The 27385-nt window shown below is 41.6% G+C and overlaps 1 protein-coding gene across 1 annotated transcript; it reads right to left on the bottom strand.

Moving 5' to 3' along the window:
• Positions 1 to 4014: 4014 nt before the first annotated feature.
• Positions 4015 to 16093, bottom strand: LOC110948039 (single-minded homolog 1-like). The gene is made up of 12 exons (XM_022189409.2): positions 15872 to 16093; positions 14596 to 15026; positions 13010 to 13092; positions 12807 to 12896; positions 12586 to 12694; positions 12042 to 12127; positions 11428 to 11627; positions 11071 to 11177; positions 10745 to 10892; positions 8217 to 8373; positions 7713 to 8100; positions 4015 to 7366 (listed from the first exon to the last, which is right to left on the bottom strand). The coding sequence occupies exons 2-12, from the start codon at positions 14768 to 14770 to the stop codon at positions 6624 to 6626; spliced, it is 2286 nt and encodes a 761-aa protein (XP_022045101.1). The 5' UTR covers positions 14771 to 15026; positions 15872 to 16093; the 3' UTR covers positions 4015 to 6623.
• Positions 16094 to 27385: the final 11292 nt, after the last annotated feature.

Raw genomic sequence — 27385 nt, 5'->3', positions numbered from 1 at the left:
AGTGAAGAGCAGGTATTAGTGTCAGCTGCTTCTACTTAAAGATAAAACACTGATAAAACCATTCTAATGGAGGTGAGGATGACCAATTTCTTTAACAGAATCTGAAGTAGTGCAGAATGCAATAAGGTCTGCTTTGTTTTCCTGTCAAGAGCAGCTCTAAACATCAGCCAAGTGTGCTGTTTCTACATGGGACCAAAAGTTTTCAGCATTTATCAAAAGGAATTATGGAAAACTGCTAAATTACTTTGTGAAGTAGAAACAGATGAGAAAAGCAGAGACAAACCAAATTACAGGACACAAAATAAAACAATAAATATGCGCTAAAACCTATATTGGCTTTATAAAATTCTCCAACAATCAAAAAGGGGAAAGTCACACTGAAATAATCTGATAGTTTGTGCTATTGTTGCTCCACAGATGATTACAACCAGAGTGTTTACAGTAACTTTGACTTGTTTTTCTTTAATCATTTTGCTTCCAAAGCCCATCTGGTGTTGAGCTCTTTTGTGTGGAGTGTGTAATGTGACCATCAAGGACTATAGTGGTACAGTGTCAGCCCCGGCCCCTCCTGCTGCTCCGCTCCACCACTACTGCTGCTGCTGCAGGGGAATCTCCTCATTGGCATGCAGGCGGTGACTTGGAGCCGTGGAGCACCGGCACCCTCTCTCTAGAGACTCTCTCCTCGCTCTTTCCTCTCTCCTTCGTTCTCCTTGTCTTGTCTCCTGCGCTCTCCCTCTTGCCCCCCTCAGCACAGCTGTCACAATATCTGCTCAATACGAGTGCTGGAGGGATCGCAGGAGCCAGAAGAGGAGCCGGGAAGCTGATTTGCCGCTTTGGAAAACGGACGATTTCAAAACGGAACGTCTGAAAAGGCCTCTTGTGAGAGGTGTTGAATCAATCTTCAGATTTGTCAACGATTTGTACGGTGCATGCAGTACGGCTGTTAATGCACCAGGGATTGGCCTTGCAACTCAACAGGAAATCATTTAATAGAGATACGTCCAGGGGAGGTGGGGGATAAACAAGAGCGTAAATCACGCAGGATGATATGACAGTATCAGCATTTTCAGGCTGATCTCATCTTGGCAGATTGATAAGGTGTTTACAGCAAGAGGGACTGGGATGCAAACAAACAAACAAACAAACCCAACTTCTTGGCATGTGTTTTGCAAAGATGCTCCAATGAACAATGGCAGACGAGAGCAAAGAGAGAGGGAGAGGAGAGACACGGATCCTGTGTGGCTCTGTGGATTTGGCAGGAGTGAAAGCAGTGAGAAGAGCGCTGATACCAGCCAGACTCAAGCTGTGGGCAAATCAAGCGTGAAATCGGGAACAAAGGGATTCACAGGATTGGAGGGCATTAGATTCACACTGTCTGAGCCTCGGTGTGTGTGTGTGTATATGTGTGTGTGTGTGTGTGTGTGTGTGTGGGATTGAGGCTCAGGGTATTGTACTTGTAGTCTTCTTAATAGCCTTATTGCTGAGAGATTAGTGAGTTTTAAATGAAGGTGGTTTTGTTTCGGTTTTGTTTCGGCGATAAGACTTTTTTTTTTCATGATTTTTGCTTAAAATGCAACATTCAATCAAAGTAACTTACAACAAACTCCATCGCTAAATTTGTACCATTCATTCAATGTGGATTAGGTGTTTTGTAAACCACTTAAAATCACACTGATTCTTTCACATGGAGGATTTGTGGGAACCCTGAATGCTGCAGATTCATACTCCTCCAATCTTTAACCATTTATTTTTGCTGAGATGTCCGCATGTAGGCTCATCAGTCCGCCACGCTTAAGCTGTATTTTTGTGGAAAAAAATGCAAAAATACAGAAATCAAATGATTAAAACCGGCAGCTTAATAGTATCAACAGATGTCCTGACACCATTAAAATAGTGTTTATAATGTTCTTTAAATGACAAGTTTCATGCCACTTTATGTTTTTTTAAGCAACAAATCCTATGAAAAGTGAATCTGAATAAATAGTTTTACCTACACAGTTAAAGAATAACGTTCCTCTGTGCCACTGAGCTCCATTGTTGTCCAAAGACTATAGGAACTGTAGATTATTTGGAGTCACTCTCACATTATTCTACTGTTGTACTCGCTCATGCACCTAAATTTAAGCTGAAAAAAGTGGCCAAAAATGCACCATTTTCTCCTCTTTAAGTGAAATTTGGTAAGATCTACCCTCTCCAACAGGCTCGCAAAACTGTTTTACATAAAACTTAACATTTTTGACCAATTCTTCGAAAAATATCTCTTTAAATTTCTGTTGAATGACTTTGAAATGGCTTATTGTTGTTTTTTGTAGTTCAATGGGACTTCCTGACTTTGACTCACGCACAGCCTCATGCTTTAATTTTTACATTTTTGATGAGACGTTGATTCAAATTGGTGAAATTCAAAACGAAATCATGAACTGGTGAGAATCATGACGACACTATGATGCTTCAGAGTGCGTCACTTTGATTTGTGTGCCGTAATTAGCAGCTCGTTTTCAAAGCGGCATTCCCAGTTCAGGTGCTGCCACAAACGGAGACATCTTATTTCCTGTCCACTTTAGCTCAGCCAATCACATCGACCAGGTGACCTCAATATCCTGCTCCACCCGATCAGAACATCTAAATGTCCCCGGTGCAGTCAGGTCTGCTGTGGAGGTGTCACTAAGGGTGCCGGTTGAATGATTTTCCCAGGTCCTGTGCTGTTTTTGCCCCCGGTCGACTCATTTGCAGGCGACTCACCACCGGAGATGCAGGATTTTATTGTTTTGTGTGTGTGTTGTTTTTTTTTTTAAATGCTACATGGGAAGTGTTTTCATGCACAGTAGAGTGTTTGTATGCTTGCATGCTGTGGCGGCTGTGTTTCGTGGCAGCTTTCCAGGCCGAGTTCAAAGAAGGAGGGGTATTAAACAATTAGAAGATGTCAGTTCACACTCAAAGAGGTCATAAAGTACGCACGAACAGAAAACATGTTGAAACATTTTCCTTTGCTGCCTCATAAGGATGACTATTCACTAAGCGCCGGTTTGAATTATGGAGGCTCTAGTGGAAGGAACACTTTAATTGATGTATGAATATGCAATTGTGCCTCAATGCCAGGCCTGAAATCAATCAAGCAGACATTCAGCGGCTATTCTGAGTCTCGCCACCTGCACCCTCGTATTCTGTGGTCGTTTGTGAATTTAGGATCCATTTCTCCTTCGCTGTAGTCGTGAAGCCCTGAGATCTTTCTCCTGCGGTTCCACAGTTTACCTCCACACAGGGTCGACCACATGACACAGGCAGCATCTTTATCTCCTCCAACCAGCAACGCCTGACGGTGTAAACAAAGCCGAGCCGCTCGTACTTTTCATTTCGCTGCAGCATATAGTTAAATTAGCTGCAAATGCTTTAATTTTGTAGCGCTGTGGTTCATTGTGACGGGTTCCTGAGAGTAAGGAAGCGATTAACACGACACATCTGTTCTTGTAGTGACGTCATGCGGCCCTTTGTTTTTATTCTTGATTGATTTTTATTCTGGAACCTAACATCTGCTATTCTCCAATAGCTCCTTGGATCGCTCCCAAAAAATGCAAAGATCCCCACTGTTGCACTTCAAGACAGGTCTCTTCTGTTAATGTGGTAACTCTCCAGAGTCCTTGTTTTTCCTGTTTCCCTGTAGTTGAAAGCAGCAAAAAAGAGTATTAGAGTATTTCCTATTCCTAACTGTATGCTTTCTACCTCTACTCCACCATGTTTGGTGAGAAATGTTTTAACATTTTATATATTTATATATATTTATACATTTAGTGATTTAGAGATTAGTCCCAACTTTTTCAAACTGAAAGTCAATCATGAAATTGTTTATTTAACATTATTAGAGTTTACAACCTTATTAACTTGGAGCATAAAATTAAATTTGCTATAAATTAAAAGCCCAATGCTATATAAAGTAATTAAATCTAGATACAACATTAAGTTAATACTTATACACGATTTCATCAATAATAATGAGACAATTTAAGACATATAACTTTTTTTAATAAGGAGCCTTTCTGCATAATGAGTTTTACATTTAACACTGAATGCATTATGTTAGTAATACTTCTATACTTTCATTTTAATTCCAAATACAGGAGCTTAGCTTGCAATGTACGCACTTTTACAGTGGTTTTGGTGCTTTCACTAAAGTAAACAATCAGATTTTCGCTTCTGCCGCTGCGGCTTGTTATCTATGTGTTTACAGTGTGTGAGAAAACTGTCAGTCTTCCTCTCTGCTGGCGCACAAACCCACAGTTTTCTTCTAACTCTGTAATCGCTGGTTTCTTTCTATAGACCGAGGTGGATCTTGGGTGAGGTAGTTTGGGAGGTGTATGCAAGAGTGCAGAGTCTGGGCAAAAGGCCCAGCGTTTGGCCGCATTTGTAACCAAGCCTACATGTGAAAGCCTTCAGGGCACATCAGGAAAATCCCCAGTGTTTAGACGAGAAAAGGAAAAAAAACACACAACTCTCTGATTATTAAAGTATCTCAGCAATAAACACACACCCACTCACACATACACACACACTATGCATAGACCTCAGTGATGTCAGTAGCAGACTGCGTTGGTAGTTTCTGTCTGCCGGAATGACAGCAGCACTGATATCTGGCAGACCATCAGATGGTCGTGTCAGCGGTGAATGATGGGTCCAGTTCTGCATCCAGGCCCAGACTGTGTCCAGGTTCAGTCAGGCAGGCAGGCAGGCAGGCAGCTCTCCGGCTACATGTGAATAACTTACATACATTAAAACATGCCGAGAGAGAAATTGCCTGTGAGCAGAGGTCAGAGTGGCTAAATGTGTGAGTTCAATTGTTCCAAACAGCAGGAACGTGTTGCTGCAAGTGCATGAAAAACGTGACGGCCCGGCAGGAATAGATTTGTTCAGGATTTTTGCTGGAGATGTTTGCAATAATTCCTGCTTTAATTCACTGTCCTAAGCTTTTGATATTTTGTCCGATACCTGCAGTGTATGACACTGTTCTCGAAAAAACTAGAAAAAAAACCCCACATCAGTGAGCCACATGTTTGCTCTGGGTGAAATGTTTCTACATTGTGATGAACTCAAATACACTGTCCTGCTTTAAAAATTAGAGCACACTTAGCTGTTGCTTAGCATTTTTTTAAAATATTAAAAAAGTAAATTATACGTTTGTGGTCGGATTTACAGCCTCTCGGTCGCGTCAGCTGAAAAAAGACAGAATAATCACAGACTGCTCTGTTCTAAATTAAAGATTAAATACACAAAATTATCTTTCAGGATAACTACATATTTATGTTTCCATGTATATCGAAATATCCGCTTTTCTGAGGCAGCAGCATTAAATGTGTGTGTGTTCATTCAAAGCAGATGGTTTAACAGACAAGACAAAATTCAACACACACCAAAGTTATTTGTTTGTAACTGTATTCCGATTTAAGAGACTTTTTAAACCAATTAATAAATAATCTCGTCACTTTTTGTTCAAAAGTTCATTGTGTGGAGATATTTACATCATAAATTAAATAAGAAACTAAAGACATTCAACTTATTTATGTTTCTATCAATCATTTTCAACCCTTTAGGCTGTGGTGACAAAACAAAACAAATGGGTTCTTTCTGTGAGAACAGTTGCATATGGAGCAGAATTTAAGGATTTCTTTTTTACAGCATATTCTACATATGCTAATAAGTCGGGTAAAAACAGGAGAAATTATACTCTGATATGTAAATAATGTTAGCTACAACTGTCAGTCGATATATACAATGCCTATATTTAGAGGGGAGATTACAAATGAGTTAGTTGAGTAACAACTCTTTGTGCTCTAAATGAGGGCATTTCAACCTATACATTAAAGCATATTTTACACTTACATATCAGAGGTATTTTTCTGTTTTTCCACTTCATTTAGTTTTTTTTCTTACCTAATATCGTAATAATGGTGTGATCCAAACACCAGAACTAATTTAATGCACCAGTCTACTTGGACAGGAAAAAAATGACACATACAGAGAACAGCCCACTGACAAATAAATACCAGGAAACATTGACATCTTACAATAGTGAAACGCTTGACTTTCCCATGTTGCACTTCATGTGTCAAACATTATGCTCTGTGCAATGGAGTTTTCAGGTGAAAGGGTAATGGAACAACACTTTTCCCTACTGCCTTTGGAAATCATGTCCAGGACAGATTAACTCACATGGCCAATGGTGCGTGAGCAGTTTGGGACAGAAACACTGGCTTGATGTTTAACCAGCAGGGAGGGGAATTCAGTTCACTGCCATTAAAATAACACTATATTCCTATTTAATGGAGCAAACCTCCTCCCTGTGTCAGGCGGAATAGCAAATGTCCTAGTTTGCGGAGTTTCCTTTAGAGTCTTGGAAAATCATCCTCTGGTGATGAAGAAAACAGAGTGGTACAATACAAAGGCCTGACAACAAATTTGTGCTGAATGAACCACAAAGGGGGTACAAACCCAACACAGGTGCCTTGTATCCTTTTTTTTCTTTTTTGTCATTGTTTCGCCTTTTGTATCAAGCACCTGGTCAGTGTGCATACATCGCCACTATTGGTAGCATCCTCATTTTAGACAACAGGACCTATCTGCACCAGATATCGTCAGCTGCCGTTTGTTATGATGACTGAGGTGGCCTTGTGTCCCTGTATTTGCTCGGCCTGCATTCTCACATGAGACGCCACGTCGTACTGGACGCCTCCACAGGCCAGGCCAGAGTAACTCCGCAAGTTTTCCGGGTCATACAGGTGCTCCAGCGAGTACCCAGTCAAGGCATAGGCCGCTTGCCTGTCCAGAGGCTGCCTCTCCTGGGCTGGATAGAGCAGCGGGCTCCCCTGGGGTTGTGGAGGGTGGGGGGACAAGTCCGTCTGCATGTAGTCTTTGGTGAGGGAGAGGCCCGACCGGGGGATTCCATCAGAGCTGGGGCTGCTGAGACGAGACAAAGAAGCAGGGCTGGTCGTGTTTTCGTCGGTGTCATGGGGGCCGAGCACTTTGACGCTGTCCCGGTGATGGAGGCGCTCAGAGGGGAGGTCGATGCTGGGGGCTCCAGGGCCACGGCACACCACGCTGGGCATGGTGAGCTGAGAGTGGTGGGGCAGGGAGGAGGTGAAGCACGGACTGTGGGTTTTGGCGAGGCCTGAGACGTCCAGCGGCGCCTTGTGTTGCTGCAGGCGGCTCTCTTCTTCTTTGATCATCTGCTGAGTGGCGCGGATCAGGGTCTCCATCTTGCTGGGCTCTCGAGGGCTTGATTGGAATTGGTCACCATGGTAACGTTCACCTGAATCACTGGTGGACCCGCCTCCGTCAGGTGAACTCACAACGCTGTCTTCATCCCAGTGGCCTCGTCCTGTAAAGACAACCAGTGGCGACATTTAGCAACAATGAAATAATATCCTTGCTCGTGTTAATGTGTAAACTCTGTTTTAAATACATATAGAATGATGGTCCGACTGTGGTCTTGGCAGAAACAAAATGGGGGTTGTTTCGCTTTTTGAGGATGGGAAACGTGAAATAACTTGGCTTTCAATTGCAGGCAATTTTTGAACAGATGGTAGCAATCGGCACACTGGCAAGAGACGGCATAAACAACTTAGCATGTCCCATAATAACATTTGGAAAACAGCTACCAGGAGAAGCGAGGCCAGAGCTATTTTCAGAAACAGATGGTTGTGGTCTCAACCCTAACACCTCACCGTGAATGGCGCCATGGTAGGACGTGATTTCGTAGCCCTCGCTGTTCTCCACGGAGAATTTTGGCAGGGACAGCACTGAGCGAGTGGTGTCCCACCACATCTCTCTTCCTGATTGGGGGGTTCCCAGGAAGTATCGGCCGCTCTGGCATCGAACCCGGTCGCAGGTGGTGGTGTGAGGATGCGTCTGGGCATGAGCGAGATCGTCCTCCGACAGACCCAGGCCGTAGCACAGGGAGCCTGAGTCCGGATACAGTCGATAGGCGCAGGATGCCTCCGCTGCCTCGCTGGGATCCAACAGCTGAGGAGAGGCAGAATCTGTCAAAGGACTCCCTCCCCATTGGCTGTCTTGGTCAGACTCCGAACGCTCAGGATTAAAAGCTGAAAATTGCTGGACAGAAACAAGAAAGTCACAGTTCTGAGAGTTTGTGATTGGAACCCCTTTCCAGCAATTAAACTTGCAATGAGTCTCCTGTCTTGAGATAGCTCTATAAAGCAGACTATTACCTGTGGATAGGGTGACACTCTGGCTTTGGCCTTGGACTGGGTCAGACGTGACTTGGTGCTCTTCCTCTCTTCGTTGTGACTGTCGGCGTAGGGGAACGCTGGCTTGGTGGGGCTCATTTGGTCCAAAGACAGCTGCATTCCTTTATACTCAGTGTCCCTTTTGGCACACACAAAATATATGTTGGAGATAAATATAAAGGTTTGAACTTGCATTTATCCCAGCTGTCATGTTTTCTGGGCACCACTGAAATGTTGCTTGGCCCACTGCAGAAGTACAGACTAAAACATCATTCAGATTCAGAAATACTTTATACTAATGCTTTTTTTATTCCAAAATTCTGGATTATTCTGAAATTCCATACTGACTCTATTAGTCTCCGTTGACTCCGTGATTATCTGCTATCATCAGATCAAAATGTTATTTTGTCGAAGGCTCTTATTTATAACCAAATACTTTCAATGCGTGCTAAATACCCAGTGCATTTTTTACTGGCTAAGCTATAATTAGCATGTTAGCATTGTCTTTGGCAGCATGAAGCAGTATGTCAAAGAGCAGCTAGCATCACGGTAGGATGAATTTGGTTAAATATGCATCCATGTACCGACTTAGCTTGGGTTTGAATTCCTTTATGCGCTGTCTGCTGCAGCCCAAGGACACTGAATGTTGCTCAGCGAGGGCACAGGGTCATTTATTCAACTTCACAATTCCTCAAACCTTTAGACTACATTTCCCAGAATAATACTAGCACTTTGTCTGCCCGATTCAGTTCTGGTGGTAGTGTTGCACCAAGTGACATAATCAGCTGCCCGCAGCAGACATCTTGGCTAATATTGAATATAGATAGCTCCACAGACATTTTACAAACACACATTTCTGTGATATGAATGTTGTGGAGACAATGAGAAGTGAAAGCAGTATTTAAGACACACTCAAAATATGTCACTCCAGCTTCTGAGAAAAATAGCAGACACCCTGAAGAAAGTTAATCATTCTTCTGCTGCCACACAACCATTACGAGAATGCTTCAAGGAAGCAATGTGAGTCAATACGCACACACGGAAGCATGCATGCGCACCACTTCTGCAGTGAATTTTGGCTGCACAGAAGAATTGTTATTTTGCATGATGCAGACCTCTTTTTACTTGCATTCGTGCACCATCTTTGACATTTTAACCCACTGTCCTGCAGCTGAACTCAATCCAAGTGTCACTGTCGAGGGAGTGAAAAGGCTCCTGTGTCAAGTGTTCAGCAAACACGAGCCTATTCTTAACTTATCACATCAACAGTATGTAATAGCAGCTGGCTGGCATTTTAAACCTTGTGGCCCATCCCTGACCCTGTGCAGCAAGCCTCTTTAATATGACTCGAAATACGACCCATTCTTTATGTACAACACCTTGGGGGGAAAGGCTATGTTTGGACAACCAGCGCACGGTGCAAGTGTTATTTGCTCTTGCAGGTATAGTTGCAGTGGCTGGTTCTGCATCCTATCTGTGCCCTGGCTGACTTACGTCTGAGCCAATAATGTCGGGCCTTTGTGCAAACTCAGCTGTGTTAGCCAAATTCCACCTTAGGGTCAATGTCAGAGCACCTCATGTCTGCAATACGCCAGCAGCCAACCTCCAAACATGATTTATTTATGCATTCTTGTTGGGGTTAAAACGCTGTCACAGCAAGGTGATTGAATCGTTTTTTTGTTTTAATGCAGTTGTTTGGGATTTTTGTACTTTTCCCGCGCGTGAGGTGTCGGATACTTCTGCGTTCGACCTAATTACGCGCTTGGAAATTCACTGTCATTTTAATGCAGTTACTTTGTTTTCTCCTTACTGCATTGAAGAAATCAATACTTGGAGTGCAGCCATATGCATGCATATGCGCACAGACTCGCACAAACGCTCCTTCGTGGGCAAGTACGCACACACAAACACAGGAAAAAAAGGCGACGTGTGGATCAACCAAACCTAACAAGGAAAATCCAACATGTGCTACAGCTATGAGATAGCTATTGATTCCTAGTTCACCGTTTGATCGATTTTGCTTTCCTTAGACTGCGAATCGATGGTGACAGTAGAGGTTTTTTGATGGGGTTGAACCCTGATGTTTGTCTTCCTGTCTCAAAGGGCCTTAGTGTGCTTTGTGCTCTCATAACACACAACTGCCTGAGCCCCGCAGCTGCAGTGTTTGGTGGATTTGTACAGAGAGGCTACAGAGAGATAAAGAGAAGGATTTCTCCAGGAGACAAGGACCCATCACATCACAGAGTGAGCTTCCAACAAGGATCATAAGAGTGCATGATATGATTTGAGTTAATCTAGATAAATATTCAGTGCTGCTCCCTCAAAAAACACCAATGAAAAAGCATTGCCTCTTAATCTTGATGATGTTGAACCTGTAATTTCAGAGATTTCAGTCCAGAATCAATTCATACACAAGAAATGTCTCAAAGGATTTTGCACAGTTGAAATTAACCACTTTTTAAAAAGGTTTATCTGCGATTTTTAAACAGAAATTTTTAGTTTCGACTCACGTGAGGACGTAGTTGACACTGACGATGCAGTGAGGTCTGGACGATCGGCTGTTGTGGACGATGGTGGCGTAACTCTGGACCCAGACCCAGCCGCCGTGCTTGGCAAGGAAACGATAATACTTAGTGGTGACTTGGCCTTTTACCAGCACTGAAGGAGATGAAAGAAACACACAGACAGCAGAGATTAACACACTTAACATGCGTGTTTTCTGCGTGTGATTGTCTGCACATGGTGGCTGCAGCAGGTTGCTCGAGCAGTTACTGTCTGACAAGAGGCGATCAGGCGGCCTGTTGTAAAAGCTGAACCGAGGAGGCTTGTAACTCACAGAGGTGGTGAGCACAGCGGAGGTGGAAGATGTCACAGCTGTGGACATGATGGTACAGCGTTTTCTCTATGAGGTCCTGGGGCTCATAACCTGTCAGCTCAGCTACCCTGGAGAGGAATTAGGGAGTTAAGATATGCAGCGATTCAGGGATGTTTCATTTTTTTCCCTGCTCCTGCTTTTATGGACGATGATTTTTAGCCCGAGTAGCTTCTCCTTTTATTCTCATAATGAACAATGTACATACTTCACACTGCAGGCAATAAAAAAAAAAAAAAAAACAGTAATTTCGAGCAAATCTCTGACACATCTAAAGAGAAAAAAATATATTGAGATGTTCAGAACAGTGTTGCTCTGTACCTGGAGTCCAGGAAGATGAGCTTCATGTCCAAACTGGCTCTGAACATGAACATGTTGCTGTGCAGCTTGATCTCGGTCACAGCGCTGGGCGGCAAAGAGTGACCCACGGCCACCAGTCCTACATTCTGGTAGCAGCCTTCAAAGGGAGACATGTCTAAACTGTACTGACGGATCTTCAGATAGCCACTGCAGTGAATCACCTGTTGTGAAGCAGATAAATAAGGTAAAAATGGCATTTAAGACAGAAAATTCTCAGAATGCACCTTTAAATTTTCAAGAAGCTGTTAAACATATAGCATGATTTACATGATACCATTCAGAAGCATGCTGCAAAAATTTAATTATAAGGACCAATATCTCTTTAAAGATGTATTAAATTACAACATTATTAAAATACAAAGCATATTAAGAATGTAAAGTGCACTGCGGGACTGCTACACTACAATATTTTCTCCTAAACACAGATAAAGCATTCAGTTTATATGAGGATATTTGAAATTGGTGTACATTTATTCCTCAGTAAATTATAAAATTATACGATTTATTGCAATACATTATTTCGTTAATGAATAAAAAATAACGGACTGCTGCTGACAAAAACGCCATTGCTTTACCTTGTATCCACCACTGGTGAGTCCTGCGTTTCTTTTTGCCAGCACACATTTCATCCGCAAAAAGAAAGAGCGCTCCATTTCATATTCTAAAACGAAGACAAACAATTTTATTTGGAAAAAAAAGTGGAATAAGAAACTCTCACAAAGGGAGAAACAAAAATGCAGCAGATGATGGTTTGAAATTTAAATGACACAGCATCACGGCGCGCAATTACGCACCGGCTTTTTTTCCAATATCACTCAGATATATTAAGAATATGTGCTGCTATCAGAAATAAATGTATTTGTGTTGGATAAAAAATAATACAGACATGGGAAAATATCAAGTGATTTTCAAATTGCATCCTCTAGAGAAAATATCATTGCATGAGACGGGCACATGCGCGCAAGACATGGCTAAATATTCCATCTCCGTAATATTAACACACATCGGCTGCATTTATTCTGACATATGCTGCTTCTAGACGCAGCGCAGCGTAATTAAATTGCAAATAACTCGACGACATGGCGTGTGGGGAGCTTTAGAGGGAGAGAGCGCGCTTACCTTGTACGAAATGTGAGTGGTACGGCTGATGTGGCGTCAGGACAGCTGTCATCTCATCGTGGTCGGCGGGATGAACATATTCATAAATACTGTTCCCGGTCAACTCTACCTGTTGAGAATAACTCGGGTAATTAACGCGCAATGGCCGCGCAGTGTGGAAGAGACCATCAATAAGCAGACAAATGTGTGTGTGGTTAAAATAAAGAAACACCTTAACGCACCTGAGACAGTCCTAAATGCACCGACGCGGTCTCTGAAATGTACATTATCTTCCCATCTGGAGCCACGACGAAGATGAATCCGTCCAAAGTCTGCAAAAATACACAAACCACCATTACATCTCCAGGTAATTTTTGCAAAACAGCGTCGCTTCTGGCTCTTAGGTTGCTCATAAATAATAATAATAATGATAATAATAATATACCTGCAGTAAATGAGATCCAAGCTCTCGGCCTATATTGTCCAAAGATCTTGTTCGACTTGCATGACCCCAAGCTTCACCCAAACCTGCAGAGAGGGAAATAACGCCGCATAATTTCAGAATAAAGCAAAAAATAAATAAGCGAAAATATATTATTAATTTTAAAATACCGTATTTAACATTTGGTTGCACGGGTAAATGCATATAAAGTTGTTATTTTAATGTGTATATTATTTGTTTAAAAAAATGCAGGAGACACACTCAATCCAGAAGCCAGCAGCTCCTGTTTAAGAGGCCTTTTCTTGCTTCTTTAAAATAGCGAACGCATTTATTCTCTGAAGCCTAAACCATTTCTTCCTTCCATTCGTCCCTTCCTACACGTGTCTGCAGACTTTGCAGAGCCATGAACCGCCATTGTGCTTCTCACTCTCGACTTTTATTATTCTATTATAATGATTCTAATAAAATTCTTCCCGAATTTTTACCACTCCCTCAAAAAAGTGTCCATCTTTAGATCCGTGTCCAATGAATCCCTGCGCCGAACAAAGCGAGGAAACCTGCGCTGCTCATTAAAATTCACTCAGTTTCATCAGAGAGCTCCTGGAGCTCAGGTATCATCAGTAAATGAGGTGCCCGTCTCCCCTGCTGCAAATAAAAAATAGGAATCAGCTGTCGATGGGACATGAGGACTAACATCACCCCAGCAGATGAGAAGCTGTGCTTTAAAAAAAAAATGCTACAACAAAAATGTTCCTTTATTTTGAAAATGCAAGTGCAAAATATTTAAAATAAGCACCCCAAATAGAAGCTTCTCTTTAAAACTCTCTTATATTAAAACTGCAAAATATGAACAGACCGGAATAAAAGAAAAAACAAACAGGAGCTTATGATTTGATTTCATGGGAGATCATTTGCAGCATTTCTCTCATAAAGGAGGCTGAGTGAGACTGTATGTGCCTCCTGCTTACATTTAGGTGATTAGACGCCTTGCAGGGCCCTTTTTTATTTACTAATTGGTGAGTCTTGTTCTCAGTCACGCAGTCAAAAGGAACCTGCAGAGACCGGTATAAAAGATGGAGGCAGATCTTTTCTCATTTGGACACAGTGAATTAAAAACGACCATAATCCATTTGGAAACGACCCCCTCTAGATAGGAAAGTTTCTGCAGGGCTTAAAGACAGCCTGCAGTGCTAGTATCCTGATTAAAATGCATTTAATATTATGTTTTTATTCCTTGTAGCATGTGTACATTAATAACCATGTGCCTTTTTAAAAATGCTGGTTTTCCTTTTTTGGAGTATAGTGAGTCTTAAAGTAGCAGTTTTATATTATTGAAAGCACATTTCTTCCCTCATATAATATATATATATATATATATATATATATATATATATATATATATATATATATATATATATAAACGTGTATCTAAAAACATGCGTAAAAGGATTATTTTTCTTCAGGCTTTTGAAATAAGGGCTTTAAAAAAAATAATGATGACGAGGTCCAGAACTTGCAGTGGGGGAAAAAGCGTACAATCAAAATAAAATACAGCTGAGTTGGAGTCTGTGTGCGTTCTGCTCGCTCACCCTGAGGGAAAACAATTCTCATCTTCAGGTAACTCGTCGTCAGTCTGATTATAGAAGCTTTGTCGAGCTGAGAGGTGATGGCCGACGGTAAAGGCAACATTTTGGCCAGTTCGTAAAATTCACTGTTCTCCTTTTCCCGTCTAGTCCTTGCGGCCGTTTTGGATTTCTCCTTCATTTCGGCGCCTTTTTTAGCTGTATCCTCACTTACAGTCTGCGGTCATTCAAAGTAGAGATTCCTCCACGCTTTGCCAGGTTTTCATAGCACTTTAAAAAATCATCTAGTGAAAAAAGAAGAAGCTGCAATTGTGATATAAACAGCTGAATCCAAAAAACAAAAGCGTGAATATCCCTAGAAGTCCAGCTGGATTCGGGTCAGTGACGCTTCAACTGGTTGCGGTTCCTCGGTGCTGCTGCCGGCCTTCATCCATGACCTGCAAAGTGAGGGGGGAAAGCATTATTTCTGCTATCCAGGAAGAAAAGTGGCATCATTTTTTGTTGCACAGATAAGACCTGGCATGCATGATGTCTCCTAGCTATTCCTTGGATGTATGTGTGATTCAGGGCCTGCGTGCCATGTGGCGCTGCAGATGGATTTTACGCACCAAAATAAAAGTCTACATTTATTTGGAAAAAAGATACAACTAAAATGTGCTTGTAAAATTAGAACCACAAGCAAAATTAGCAACTCTGACTGCACACACGCGTAAATACAAACTATCCAGCCGAATAAAAGCAGCAGCAGCAGCAGCAGTAAAACAATGCGATGCAATAGAAGCTAGGAAGCAACGACGACTGCCTGCAGGGAATAAATGGGCTTTCATTTTCAGGAAATATAAAAAGCATGTATTTAAACAACTGCTCTACGCGTGTATCTGCTCAAACTGCAGCTAAAATGCCTGTGTGGTTGATTTTCTTTTATAAAACCAGCTCACACAGCAACAAATGGTAAAGGACACACTGCCGACATGTTCGTCTCACGTCATTTTACGCAGCATTTATCCTCACACAAAATCTCCGGTGAGATGAAACAATTCTGCATTTTCTCTTATTCCGGGACTCGTTATGTTGCTGATCACTGCAGTTGCAGCTTGACATTTGACCCAACCACAATTCCTCAAACGTGCGCAACACGCGTTTGGGGGAAAACACGCATAATCTCACCTCACTGCTCGATTATTTTCATGCGTTTTCAGGAAATAATCGTTAAAAATAATAATAAAACATCCACCACCAGCTGACAGATCGGTTCACACACATATATTCGTAGTATTCCTACCCGAGCTGCTGTATTTCCCTACATCTGAATCGATCCTGTGGCCCTTAAATGCAGCCTGCTGGGAATTTCACCTGTCCTGAACCGAGTTTGACCAGTCGTCCCAGTTAAAATTGGTCTCAGCTCCTCCTGGATTTTCCACCTGGAAAGGCGAGCGGGCCGTGCGCTGCATACACCTCTCCAAATTATAAGGACGCGCAACGAGTGGCATTTGTGCCCGACAAAACCTCCTCTCCTCAACTATCTCAATGTCCCTCTCCGGAGCTGCTCGAGGACCCGCCCACCGTGCGCTTCTTTCCGCGCTCTGATTGGACGGAGACGTCCAAAGTCGTTCCGCGATTGGACACGCAACGTGGGCGTCAGTTTTTTTTGTTTTTTTTTGCTGCACGGCGAGGTATGCGCGGCACTTGGCCGTGCCCGAAGTGAGTGATCTTGTTGTGTTTTTGTCATTAGCGTGGAGATCATGGATCAGACGGCAAATAAATAAATAAATTCGCATAAAAATCATACGGCGAGGGGAAGCGCTCGGCAGGTGAGAGGCAGAATAAAAGCTTTAAAGACCTCCACATGGTGATCACTGTGTTGAAAAGAAATAAAATAATACAAAAAAAGCAAACAAAGATCAGTCGTCGAACAAGAACACGAGGCATCAGTTTCTTCACATTTTTATTTTTACTCCATCATGAAAAGTCGTGATTTTCCATCTATCTGTAGCATTTTAAGGAAAGTGGAAAATTATTTGAGAGTTCTGAGTGTGAAATATATTGAATAAATGTAGGATTTTGTCAACCTGACAGAAATATTTGCTCTAAATCAGTGCTCCTGCAAAAGTGCAATGTGGAATTTGGTGTGTTTTTATTTACAGGAGGTGCAGGTTGGTGAGGCTTACGGCAATAAATGCACAAATACGACACAATAATTTAAAAAAAAAATGATGCCATTGTTTGGCAGAATCCGTTGAATCTCTAGTCTTACTGCTTACCCTAAATCACACCTTTATTGCTAAGTATCACCATCTTAGTGTCTTTAATGATAGTGAAATGCCCAAACTGGACCAACACATGGACCAGCTCTCCTGTTTTAGTGGTTACACTGAATCATTCACTTGTTTTGTGGTGGATCGTCTCCTTCTGAATTCAAAACCTTCTCGGTTCAGAATTTCCTCTGCATTTAGTGGTTTCCTCGCTGCACTGGAACATGCAGAGGCTGCTTCAGGTCCTCTTCAGGCCTCTAAATGCAGGCTCTGCATTTATTCCTGTACGTTAAATTTGACATTGAAATCTTGAGGGTTGAATTTGCATTTTTTTCCTCCATTTTTTTGTTGCATGGAACTAAATGGAGCAGGTAATTTAAAAAAAAATGCCGTCCTCGTCAAGTTAAACCGTTTTTCCTGGACTTATTGTGAAACTAAAAGGTTAAAAAAAGACAAATGCAAAAACAGTTTACACCAGATTGACAGATTGAGAGAGCGGTGTGACGCGTCCGCAGCTCATGCGTCGTTTTTTTTTCTTTCTTTTTTTGGTGTCCGTCAAACACGTTTATCTGAGGATTAATTTCCATGGTGTGAATCAGATGAAAGCGCCGCGGCGCATGTAGTTTTTTAATTAGTTACCGGGCGCTCAGATGGAGGAGGGGGTGGAGGTGTGGGGGAAGAAGTGTGCAGAGGTAGGAGCGGATGGTTGGTTGTGGTGTGTTGTGGAGCAGCGGGCTCGGTGTCGGGGGCGCGGACGCATGACGGTGAGCTCATTACGCACATAATTAGCCCTTAAATTGATGCTGCATCTCGCCGTAATTGGAGGCTCTCCTGCTGCCTGGGAACAGACATACGTCTCCATCCTTTTGTGTGGGTGAGGGGGGTGACGACAAGGGAGAGAGGGTGTCTATCTGAATGGTTTCTAGCAGACTCCAAATCAGCTCCACAAGGCCATAGCTTTCTATTACTGTCTCGTTTGTGGCAGCTATAAAAAAATCAACAAATTGGCAATTAGAGGACATTCCCAGATGCCAACTGGTCTCAGGTTCTCCCTTTAAACCAAACAGCACATTACTGCATCTCTGACATGTGATGTTTCTAAATGAGGGGCTCCATCAAATCATTGAGGATGAAGACCTTCATCACTGGTCAGAGATCACCATGGTTTGGTCCTTCTCTGTGCAAATGATGCATGGAGGATTTTTTTTTAACCAAGTGCATGCAAACACAAACATGCTCACATCCAGAAGAAGGCGTCTTCCTACCAGCAGTGTCCCCTCCACCTCTACACTGACTGGGAAGTTCTCTGAGGGTATGAGCTCTGAGGCAGCTGGTAGAAGATTTACCCCGCCTGGACATCCTGTTAATGCCCCACCACAGGCTGTCGCAACAGGGGAGCTCGCTCTTCTGTCCCTCCAACCCCTCCTTTGCCGCCACCCCAGTCTCACCCGTCTTTCCATTTTTATTGTGTTTTTACAAATCATGCTCCTCAGTGGGAAGCCGGGACTGAAATTCTCCCCAGCATGAAAAAAAGAAGAGGAGGGGCCCAGGTTAGTGAAGGTTATTTAGGGAAAGGATTCGAGGAAAAGGTGGGAAGGAGGTGAGGTATCAGTTGAGCCCTGGGAGGAATATGGTTCTTCATTTTCCTCGAATCAGATCTCATATAGGAACCCTGGAAGAGCTTCAGTTTCATGATCTGGTGACTGAGCAGGAACACTATCCTCAATACCCATGAGCAAGGCACTTAAAGGTCCTGAAGTTACACTTATTGTCTCACTTACCTCTTGAGATACTTGTATCCAAGCAGATAAATGTAGTGTTTGATTCTCTGTTTTCAATATGTGACCTATTTCTGTGCAGCTGAAGTGAATTTGCTGTACTGAAACGAATACAACTGACATAATTTGAGGAATTTGTCCGACTCTGCGCAGCTCGTTTCGGAGAAATAACAGATTTTACACATTTTTATTCACATATGCAGTAACACTTCCTGAGATCTGTTGAGTTTGGCGTTCTCCTTTAAAGACTTCAGCATTTTTTTCCCAGACAAAGCTACCTACTTAGGATAATACATGAACTTCACTGGGTACGTTTCCACTTCGATTTTCAGATTGAACCTTAGGAGAAATAATAACCCGAATCAAACCTAGACACTGCAAATTGTGGCATGTAATTTGATTCTTGTCAAATTACTGCATATTTTAATGTTTTAACTACTTGCTCCAGTGAATTTCAAGATTTTTTCCCCTTGTTATCATATTAGTATTATGTGTGTATACTTTTTTCTATGCAAGATGAGCGTAACGAGTAGTCTACCCCATAGCTGAGAATTTTCACATTAAAACTGTCTCAAAAACAAAAACTCAGACTTTTGAGGGTTTTATACATAACATAACTAAGTAGCCAACGTGACTACTTTCATGATGAAACGTTCTCTTCCTCTTCAGAATCAGCTTCTGGGTTGAACATGAGCAACATATGATAATTTTACAGTGTTTGCTACAAACTGCACTGCCGCACATCATATTGTCCAAAGAAAGCTTCAAAGAAATCTTTGTAAATTGATGGTAATTGTATAGATATATAGCCTGCTGAAAATGACGCCTACCTGAGAAAGCAGGCGTAGAAGTTTAAACTCAACAAAGGTTTGCTTTAAAAAAGACCTGCAGTAATGTAAGATGAACACTTTTTGTATCCATTACAACCCACAATGTCTAAGCAGACCTTTTCTGTTATGTGCTTACATATATTTAATAGATATGCTGGAATATAAAATTATAGCAGTTGAAATATCACACAGGAAAGCAAGAACTATGCTAATAGACTGTGCTGACAATATATGCATATAGAAAAAGACCATGTGCGGATCGTAGATCATTAATAGATGGTTAGTATGTGACATCTAATAGGAAGCTTTGATAAGGTTATGTCATTATGCTTGGTATGAACCTTTTTGTCTGTCAGCCTTGATATAAATATCATAAAATATCCCTAAAATGAAGATTGAAGATTACAGTAGGAGAGAATCAGGTATTCATCGAATTTTTGACCAAGACTTTGCTCAAGACCACCTCAGTTTGTTTTAGGCTGCATTTTTGTTGCGTGCAATAAATCTATAAGTGGTCTTAAGATCACACACTCTGTTTTTCCCTTTTATGATTATTTAGTGTTAGAATAATTCAGGGAATCGGATTTGAAATTCACCACACATGCAAAACCCATCAAATTGAGTAGATTTCAGAATGTAACATAGGAGAGCATTACGCCAAACACAACTGACCTGCGACTAGTTTCATTTGTCTGTGGACTCTGAATCTCACACATATCCATCTCTATATTTAAACCCTCTCCTGTGCTTCCTCTTTCTCCTGTTAGCTTCGTCATGCACTAATACGCCACAGTTCAGACACAGATAACCTGATTAGATGTAACAATGTGCGTTATATATGTGGAATGAGGACGGTTGAGGAGATACAGAGCGTATATATGGAAGGCACATTAAAAACTGTGCAAAAAATCCAGGAGATAATGTGGAACCAGTAAGAAGGAGGAAGCACGGTAACAAGAAGGAGGAGAGATGGTGGAGGAAAAAAAGCAACAGTCGATTCTAAATGTGTGAGTAAAAGATTTCACAGAATGAGTGAAAGGCAATGAGACTTAGGCACCATGTTGAGCTGCACTCTGTGCTCAGAGATTGAAACGGCTGGGCATATGTAAACAGGCTGCATGTTTGACCAAGATTTGCCAGTTTTGTTTTCTGTAAGCTATTACCGACTCTTTGTGTTCTGTTTCCCTTAAAAGAGCGAAATGCTGTTTAGTACACCCCGTCTCCTTTAGCCGTCGGTTTCGAACCAGCCATTTTATTTGGACGCTTGCAAAAATCTTCCACTGTATTCTTTCCCTCTCATTGACAGTGACTTTTTTTCCCCCCATCAATTCCCGCTCTCTGCGTCTCTTTCTGCCAGGCCCTTCACTGAGCCCATCTGCTGTGTGCGAGCGTTAATTAACCACACTGCCATTTCCTCTGTGCGTGCTGCGTTTGAAGGTGCTTAGAGTACACGAGTCAGCCCCGCAAGTTCATCAAAATGCTAATTCAGCCCAAATTAAAGTTGTGATTAACATTACACAGTTTCCTGTGCAGACGCATTGATCCTTCCGCGAGCTCTCCCTCCTCTTTCTCTGGGTGATGAGTGTCTTGGGAGGGAGAGAGACGTTCCTCTGGGGCGCTCTTGTCGTCGACGCCAAAGTGGAAGAAAAACAAGAAACAGCCCGCAGATGAAGCTAATGGTGTGTGAGGAAGATTTGTGTCTAAATGCTAACAGCGTTTATTCTGGCATAAACAAACAAAGCGTCCTGTTCTGTCCTATAAGAGATATGGTTTCCCATTATCTTACAATAGTTTGCATGCATATCAGCCCATATTTGTTTGTGTGCATGTACTGTACCTGTGGGTATGTTTCTGCAGCGCCTCACAGTGTGTGCATATGTGAAGAACCAATAAGCTGCAGCCGTGATGCTGTGACACAGTTCTGACTGTATTTACCCTGCTGCCTCCCTGACACCGAAGGCACACGGAAACTAGTCCCCTCAAAATAGTGTTGTGTTTTGTTTTTTTTTAACCCTCCTTTCATCCAAAACAAAATGCACTTCACCTTCAAAACAGATTCTTTCTGGTTTTGTAATTCTGTTGCACGTGACCTCAGTCATGTTGGGTTTCACACACGTGTCTACAAGATGTAAAATGTTAAGCGCTAAATAAATTTGTCAGGCTGAAAGGCAGATTAGCAGTATCTTTAGCAGGTTAGCGGTCCTAATTCGTGAGAGTAAATCGGCGAGCCATGTGCTCCTGCTGCAGCAGAGCCGGTGCCATTTGTATTTCCTCTGCAACAACAACAGCTTGACATTCTCAATCGGTAAATGACAGCAGAACGCTTATTTAGGTACATACTGTAGTTTTGCTCTCTCACACTCACACACAGACACAGAAGAAAGAAAAAACTTGTGACGGTAATGAAAGCCCCCGGCGTTCATCACTCTGTCTTAAGCAGTGGTTATTGAGGCATTAAATATGTCTACACAGGGCTCAGGGAAAGGCTGCCAGATCAGTGTTCTCCTCTGAGGGGGCTCTGTTTGCATACAGACAGGTTGGGGGATTGGGAACGTGCATCGAATGGAGCCTGGGAGTCGTAACTGGGTGCCCACCACTCTGGTGTTAGTGCCATTATGGGATGTCACTGTGGGAGAACTGCGGCTCTTCAGTGGGATTACTGAGATTCTTGCTGAAATTGAGCGGAATTGGAAATATGGCCAACAGATCCTCTCCCGAGTGATGCGTGCACAATGCTGGCGCACATAGACACGCAGCCTTTCCATTCATGTTCAGACGAATGCAAATGTGCATTTACGCAAACATTTTCCACCACAACTGGAAATCTGGTGTTGATGCTTGTAAGACAGGAAAGAAACGCGGAACTCTTAGGCGATCGGCAGTGACACTGTCTCGTCTTTGTTTTTGATTTCTTTTTACATGGGTGACAACAAATGCAAAACTGCTCTGGTGCACACCTCAGTAGCCTCTACGTCTTTCATACCTGTTTGCATAGTATAAAAAGTGGTGGTCTGGTGTGTTTTTTTAGCCCTTGCTTTCAAAGCAAATTCCCCCTACGGGCGGGAAAGATTTGAATTGTATTAAAATGAACTGAACTGCATATAAAACCAAAGAAAATCTGAGCAATCTGCCAAACTGTATGAGCATGGACGCTATTACAAGCACTCTTTGGTATTAAATTCCTCGGCTATTATGATTACTTTTACTTAGATGGAATCAAGTCCAGTAAAATCTTGTGATTGTTGGTTTTGTTGCTTTTCTTCATCTGAGCATTCCTGAGATCCCCTTTGTTTCTTTACTACGACATAGCACAGTAGCCCTCTGCAGTTTCAACACGGCACAGATAAACTGCACAACTTGGGCATAAGGAAAGAGCCTTTACAGCTCAGTAGCTTCCTTTCTAATGGGTTTGGGGGTCAACGTGTTGAGGCCACACTCCCTTCTGAGGTCCCTTCTCCTGTGTCATAAAATAAACATGCTGGGTGCGACCCTGGTGAGGGTGAACATTAACACCCCAGCCGCTGGCTCAGAGGTCAGGCAGAGGTCAGCAGCCTGTGGCGGAGGAAAGGATGGAAATTATTCTTCCACACTGACAGTCAGCCAACATGGCATCATAAGCTTTACATTGTGTGACACTCACACCTGTCATGTAAACTCTGTCGGAGGGATTAATGGTGGCGCGCAGACGCTTCAAGGTCAAAATGAAAATGTTTTGGTAAAGAAAAATAACAGCTTGTTCCAAAATCTGCAACAAAAAAACCTAAATCCTGTAAACTTACTAACATATATCTTAATTTCCTTTATGTCAGCTTGCTAGGAAAACAGTTGACTTTATCAGTGTTTTTAGTTCCTTCCCGCTGTCGCCAACTGGTTGTTTAAAGGGAATCCGAATGAAACGGTGCATTTGTTGGGTTTCTCCTCTTAAAATCTGTAAGGTCTTTTCGAAATAAAATTTTGCTGAATTGAATTCTATTTGTTCGGGCACAAGATACGGAGCAATGCTAATATTTGTTTGCACTCCCAAAGAATGTAAGCCCAATATTTGCTTTTATTTTAGCGCTGTTTTCACCAACTCCAGAAAAAAAATGTCTCTCCAGTTACTATGTTCAACTTTGCCTGCTGTTTGGTACTGAGCAAGTAGTTTACAGTCAGTGTTTTTTTTTTTGTGTGTTTTTTTTTTTTCACAGTTAGCGAGGAGAATGAACAAATATATTAGGGTCAATGTATAATTACGGGACTTTTTGTAACATAGTTGACGGGTATCATCGTTGACATTTTTTCTATTTTGAGGCCTAAAATCAACATGGCCGCCTACAACCAAACACCACATGGCATTTTTACAGAAAGGTTCTTCTAAATATTATATATACAACTGAGTAAAACAGAAATTGAAAGTTATTTCTAAAGATATTGTAGTAAACCTGTTGACGTGCCATAAATCCACACTAGACTCCTACACTATCCATCCATCCATTCACTATACACCGCTTTATCCTCACTGGGGTTGGGGGGGGGTGCTGGAGCCTAGACTCACACACTATTTTATACTAAATAACTCAGAAAGCCTTGGAGTCTTTCCAGTCTTTTCTTCAGGAGGAAATGACATCATGTGGAGCAGGTCATGTGATCTGGAATTAACACACTTCCTTGAGAGATGTTTTTGTAATGGGTAACTTAGTTGAAGGTGATTTCTCAGACACAGATACAATTTGTTATTTTCCATTTAAAATTTGATATATTGCCAAACACGAAATATGTCATGATTATCTCAACCTAATAAAAAGAACACAATCAGAACTATTTTTGAAAAAGCTCATTTTACTATTGTTTAGCTAATTAGAAGGTGGTTGTTATTGAATTTGTATGGTTATTTAGTTGATATTTTAGTGACATCCAGTCATTTTTTATTAATAATTGATTGTTTCCGTAATAAATAATTAAGGAATTTGTGAAGACATGATCATAATGAACATAAAAAACTGTATTTTTTTCCTTTTAATAAAAATGTATGCAAGATATATCCCATGGACTTCAAAAGTCCCTCAGTTATAGATTGACCCAGTAAAGCTTCAGCCATGATACCACAACATTGAGGTAAATATGCTAAAACATAGAGATTTGTAGATAATTCTCACTGCAAATGCCAATGTTTCGTTGTAAATATAACATACTGATTATTGCTCAAATAAGTAAAAGCTACTAGTGCTCATACTTGAGTTGGAGCAAATTCTCAGGTGTTTTTGCTGAATTGTTTGCACCCAGAAACCAGAAGAGGCAGAGCAGAGTGGCATGTGCCTCCTGCAACAGTCACCCTGGTGCATTATTCAGCCTGGCATTCACCCTAAACTGTGGGGAGCCACAGATGTCAGACATGGCTAACCAGCTATTGTAAAGAGCAGGCACGGACACCAGACCTGCCAAGACTGGTCAGACTTAAGAGCGAGCCACATTTTCTATACAGCCATTGAAAAAAGAAGCAAACATGTGGTGAAAAACAAAGTGAGAAATGACTGACAGCCTTTCAGACGGGGGTCAAATAGCGTTTAATTCTCAAGATTTGCATTGTATTTGGCAAAATTTGTCATTTAATGGTCCTTGTGTATTTCTTCGTGTGACGTAAATCCAGGTGTTGTTGGCTAATAAATAAGCGTATTTATCCTGCAGCCAGAAGACACCACACTTGCAATGCAGGAAGCAAGACAGAAAGTGAGGATTTATAAGCAAACTACAAGCTGCAGGATTTATTTGTCCTTTTAGCCTATCCACAATGTGCTTATAAAACCTCCCCCTGCAACAATTAGGGGGCATAGATCACATTCTTAGCTTTGCAGAGGCCGGATAACACCATAAGGCTTTGGGACATCTCATTCGCATTGGGAACGGTCTGGAAGATGCTTTACTAGATGGATTTATATGTGGCCTGCGCTGCTTTCCAGTGATTGAACGTCTGTGTGCATGTGTTGAGCTGACTCTGTGTGGATCTGTCAGGGGACTCATAAGGCAGGTTTGAATTAGGCATGAGATAGAAGGAGGACGTGTGTGTTTGTCCACGGGTACATGTGTGACTTGGAGTACTTTATGGTGAAAGAGCGTGTAAATAGTGACCGGAGACAGATGTGGTCTCATCCCTGAAAGGCTGAGGATAAAAATTATTAGGGCAAGACCTCAGGATCAGGGCAGAGCAGGACATTTCTCAAGATAACATACTTCCCGCATGTTATAAGGAGGGAAAGGAGGCGACGCATATAGATGGCACATACACGACAACACAAACACGCAGACGCTTCTTTCTCTGTTTGATGCCACTGCTGGCTGATAGTATCCGGTTGCACAAAGTGAAAGGAAATCTGTGAAAAGTTCACCCAATCTTTTTCATCTGTGCAGCACGCAGCTTTACCTAAGAGGTTAGCCGTAGCTCTAAACACCACAAAGACCATAAAACATGAGCTGGAGAGTTGTGAGAGACATAAAAGCAGTTCCTTTTATTGTAATATTGATTTACAAACCGCAAGTTAAAACACCTCCTGGTCATGGGTCATTACTCCCAACCCCTAACGAATCGAGCTGGGTGCTGAACTAGAGCCAGTGCACATGAGGCGCTGGAGGCTTTTTGGAGCCACATGCACAGGTTTTAGGTATCCTGGTGTCTAGACGGCTACAGCATGAGAGCATGAGCAAGGGACTAAAGAAAGACGTTACAGAGGCATTTAAAATAGCGAAGCAGAGCAAAAATATCTTCATATTAATTGCTACTAACCATGCAGTGCCTTCTAACTTTTGAAATGTGCAATTACAAACATGCAAATTATAGTTAAAGTGGTATTTCATTTCTTTTCAAGATTATCGTTCTTATTTTATTAGTTGTTTTATAATAACCAGTGCCAGACTGCTGGATTAGCTTTAAAAATCTTCCACCTCCTGATTTGTGTTCACTGATGCCATCCAAGCACTTTTTTTTTTTAACAAGCTCATATTGATTAACACAATTAGACGGCAATTAAGCAAAATTATTGTCGATGTTCTGACCTCACAACACAGTGTTGTGACAGCCGGGACTACAACAGGGAGAAATTATGATAATTAACTTGTTTCGGTCGGTTATTGTTTTGGTGGCGTGAATGTCAGAATTAAAAGGTAAATGTTGTCAGAGACTGCAGTACTGAGATACAGTAACTATGTTTACAGACAATATCGCAATGTATGTATAGAAATCTAACATTTTACTTGTCGAGAACGGATTGGTACTAAGTCTGGAAAACAGACACACAAGTTAAATCATACGTTTATGAAACAAGTTTTAAATGCAACGATGAAGAAGGTGGAGGATAGATCATTAAAATTCCACATTCTATAAAATGATAGCTGTTAAACTTTATGTCCCATTTATCAGCACTATATAAACATTTAATAAATTGTTTACAACATGCTAAATGCAACCTGTAAGCTATTTTATTTCCCACTTATGGGTGCCTGCAGGAGGAATTATAGTTCTTAAAAAGTGGGCTAGATTTACTTTATATTGCGTAATAAAGCTTTTATTAAAAAATTACATATTGCCTATGAATGCTAAATAGAGGAACTTAAAGCAAACTGCCAGTGGAATGTCATCAAGCAGCCCTTGTTTAGACTCATTCTCATGCTGCAAAATAGCTGTGCAGTTATTTAAACAGTGTTGTTGTATTTAAATAATGCAAATATCAAGTACACTGCACTTTAGCTTAAGATCTCTGTCTCATGTGTTGTAATAGTGTGACTTTTCTGTCTAATTTTCTGTGGTTTTTAAAAAAGATTTGTCCTCTTTACAATGTCTTATTGTGACTGCACAGCCTTGAGAACAGCCACGTTGTATTTCACTGCACGTACTGTGACAAATAAAAACTCTTGAATCTTAAAGTAGCTAATCAATACATAAATTACAAAAGGTGGTTTGAATATA

Source organism: Acanthochromis polyacanthus, chromosome 16, assembly GCF_021347895.1.
Source record: "Acanthochromis polyacanthus isolate Apoly-LR-REF ecotype Palm Island chromosome 16, KAUST_Apoly_ChrSc, whole genome shotgun sequence".
NCBI classification, from domain to species: domain Eukaryota; kingdom Metazoa; phylum Chordata; class Actinopteri; family Pomacentridae; genus Acanthochromis; species Acanthochromis polyacanthus.
The sequence above is the reverse complement of the archived record's forward strand: the minus strand, read 5'-3'. Positions and strand labels throughout refer to the sequence as shown.

What these genes read in the sequence shown, in the direction of transcription:
- LOC110948039 (XM_022189409.2), bottom strand. Translation starts at nt 14,770, where the DNA reads ATGAAGGAGAAATCCAAAACGGCCGCAAGGACTAGACGGGAAAAGGAG. An exon ending in CCACTCACATTTCGTACAAG is followed by an intron (nt 12,128 to 12,585) that starts GTAAGCGCGCTC and finishes TCTTCGTTTTAG; the next exon opens with AATATGAAATGGAGCGCTCT. An exon ending in CTCATCTTCCTGGACTCCAG is followed by an intron (nt 11,178 to 11,427) that starts GTACAGAGCAAC and finishes ATTCCTCTCCAG; the next exon opens with GGTAGCTGAGCTGACAGGTT.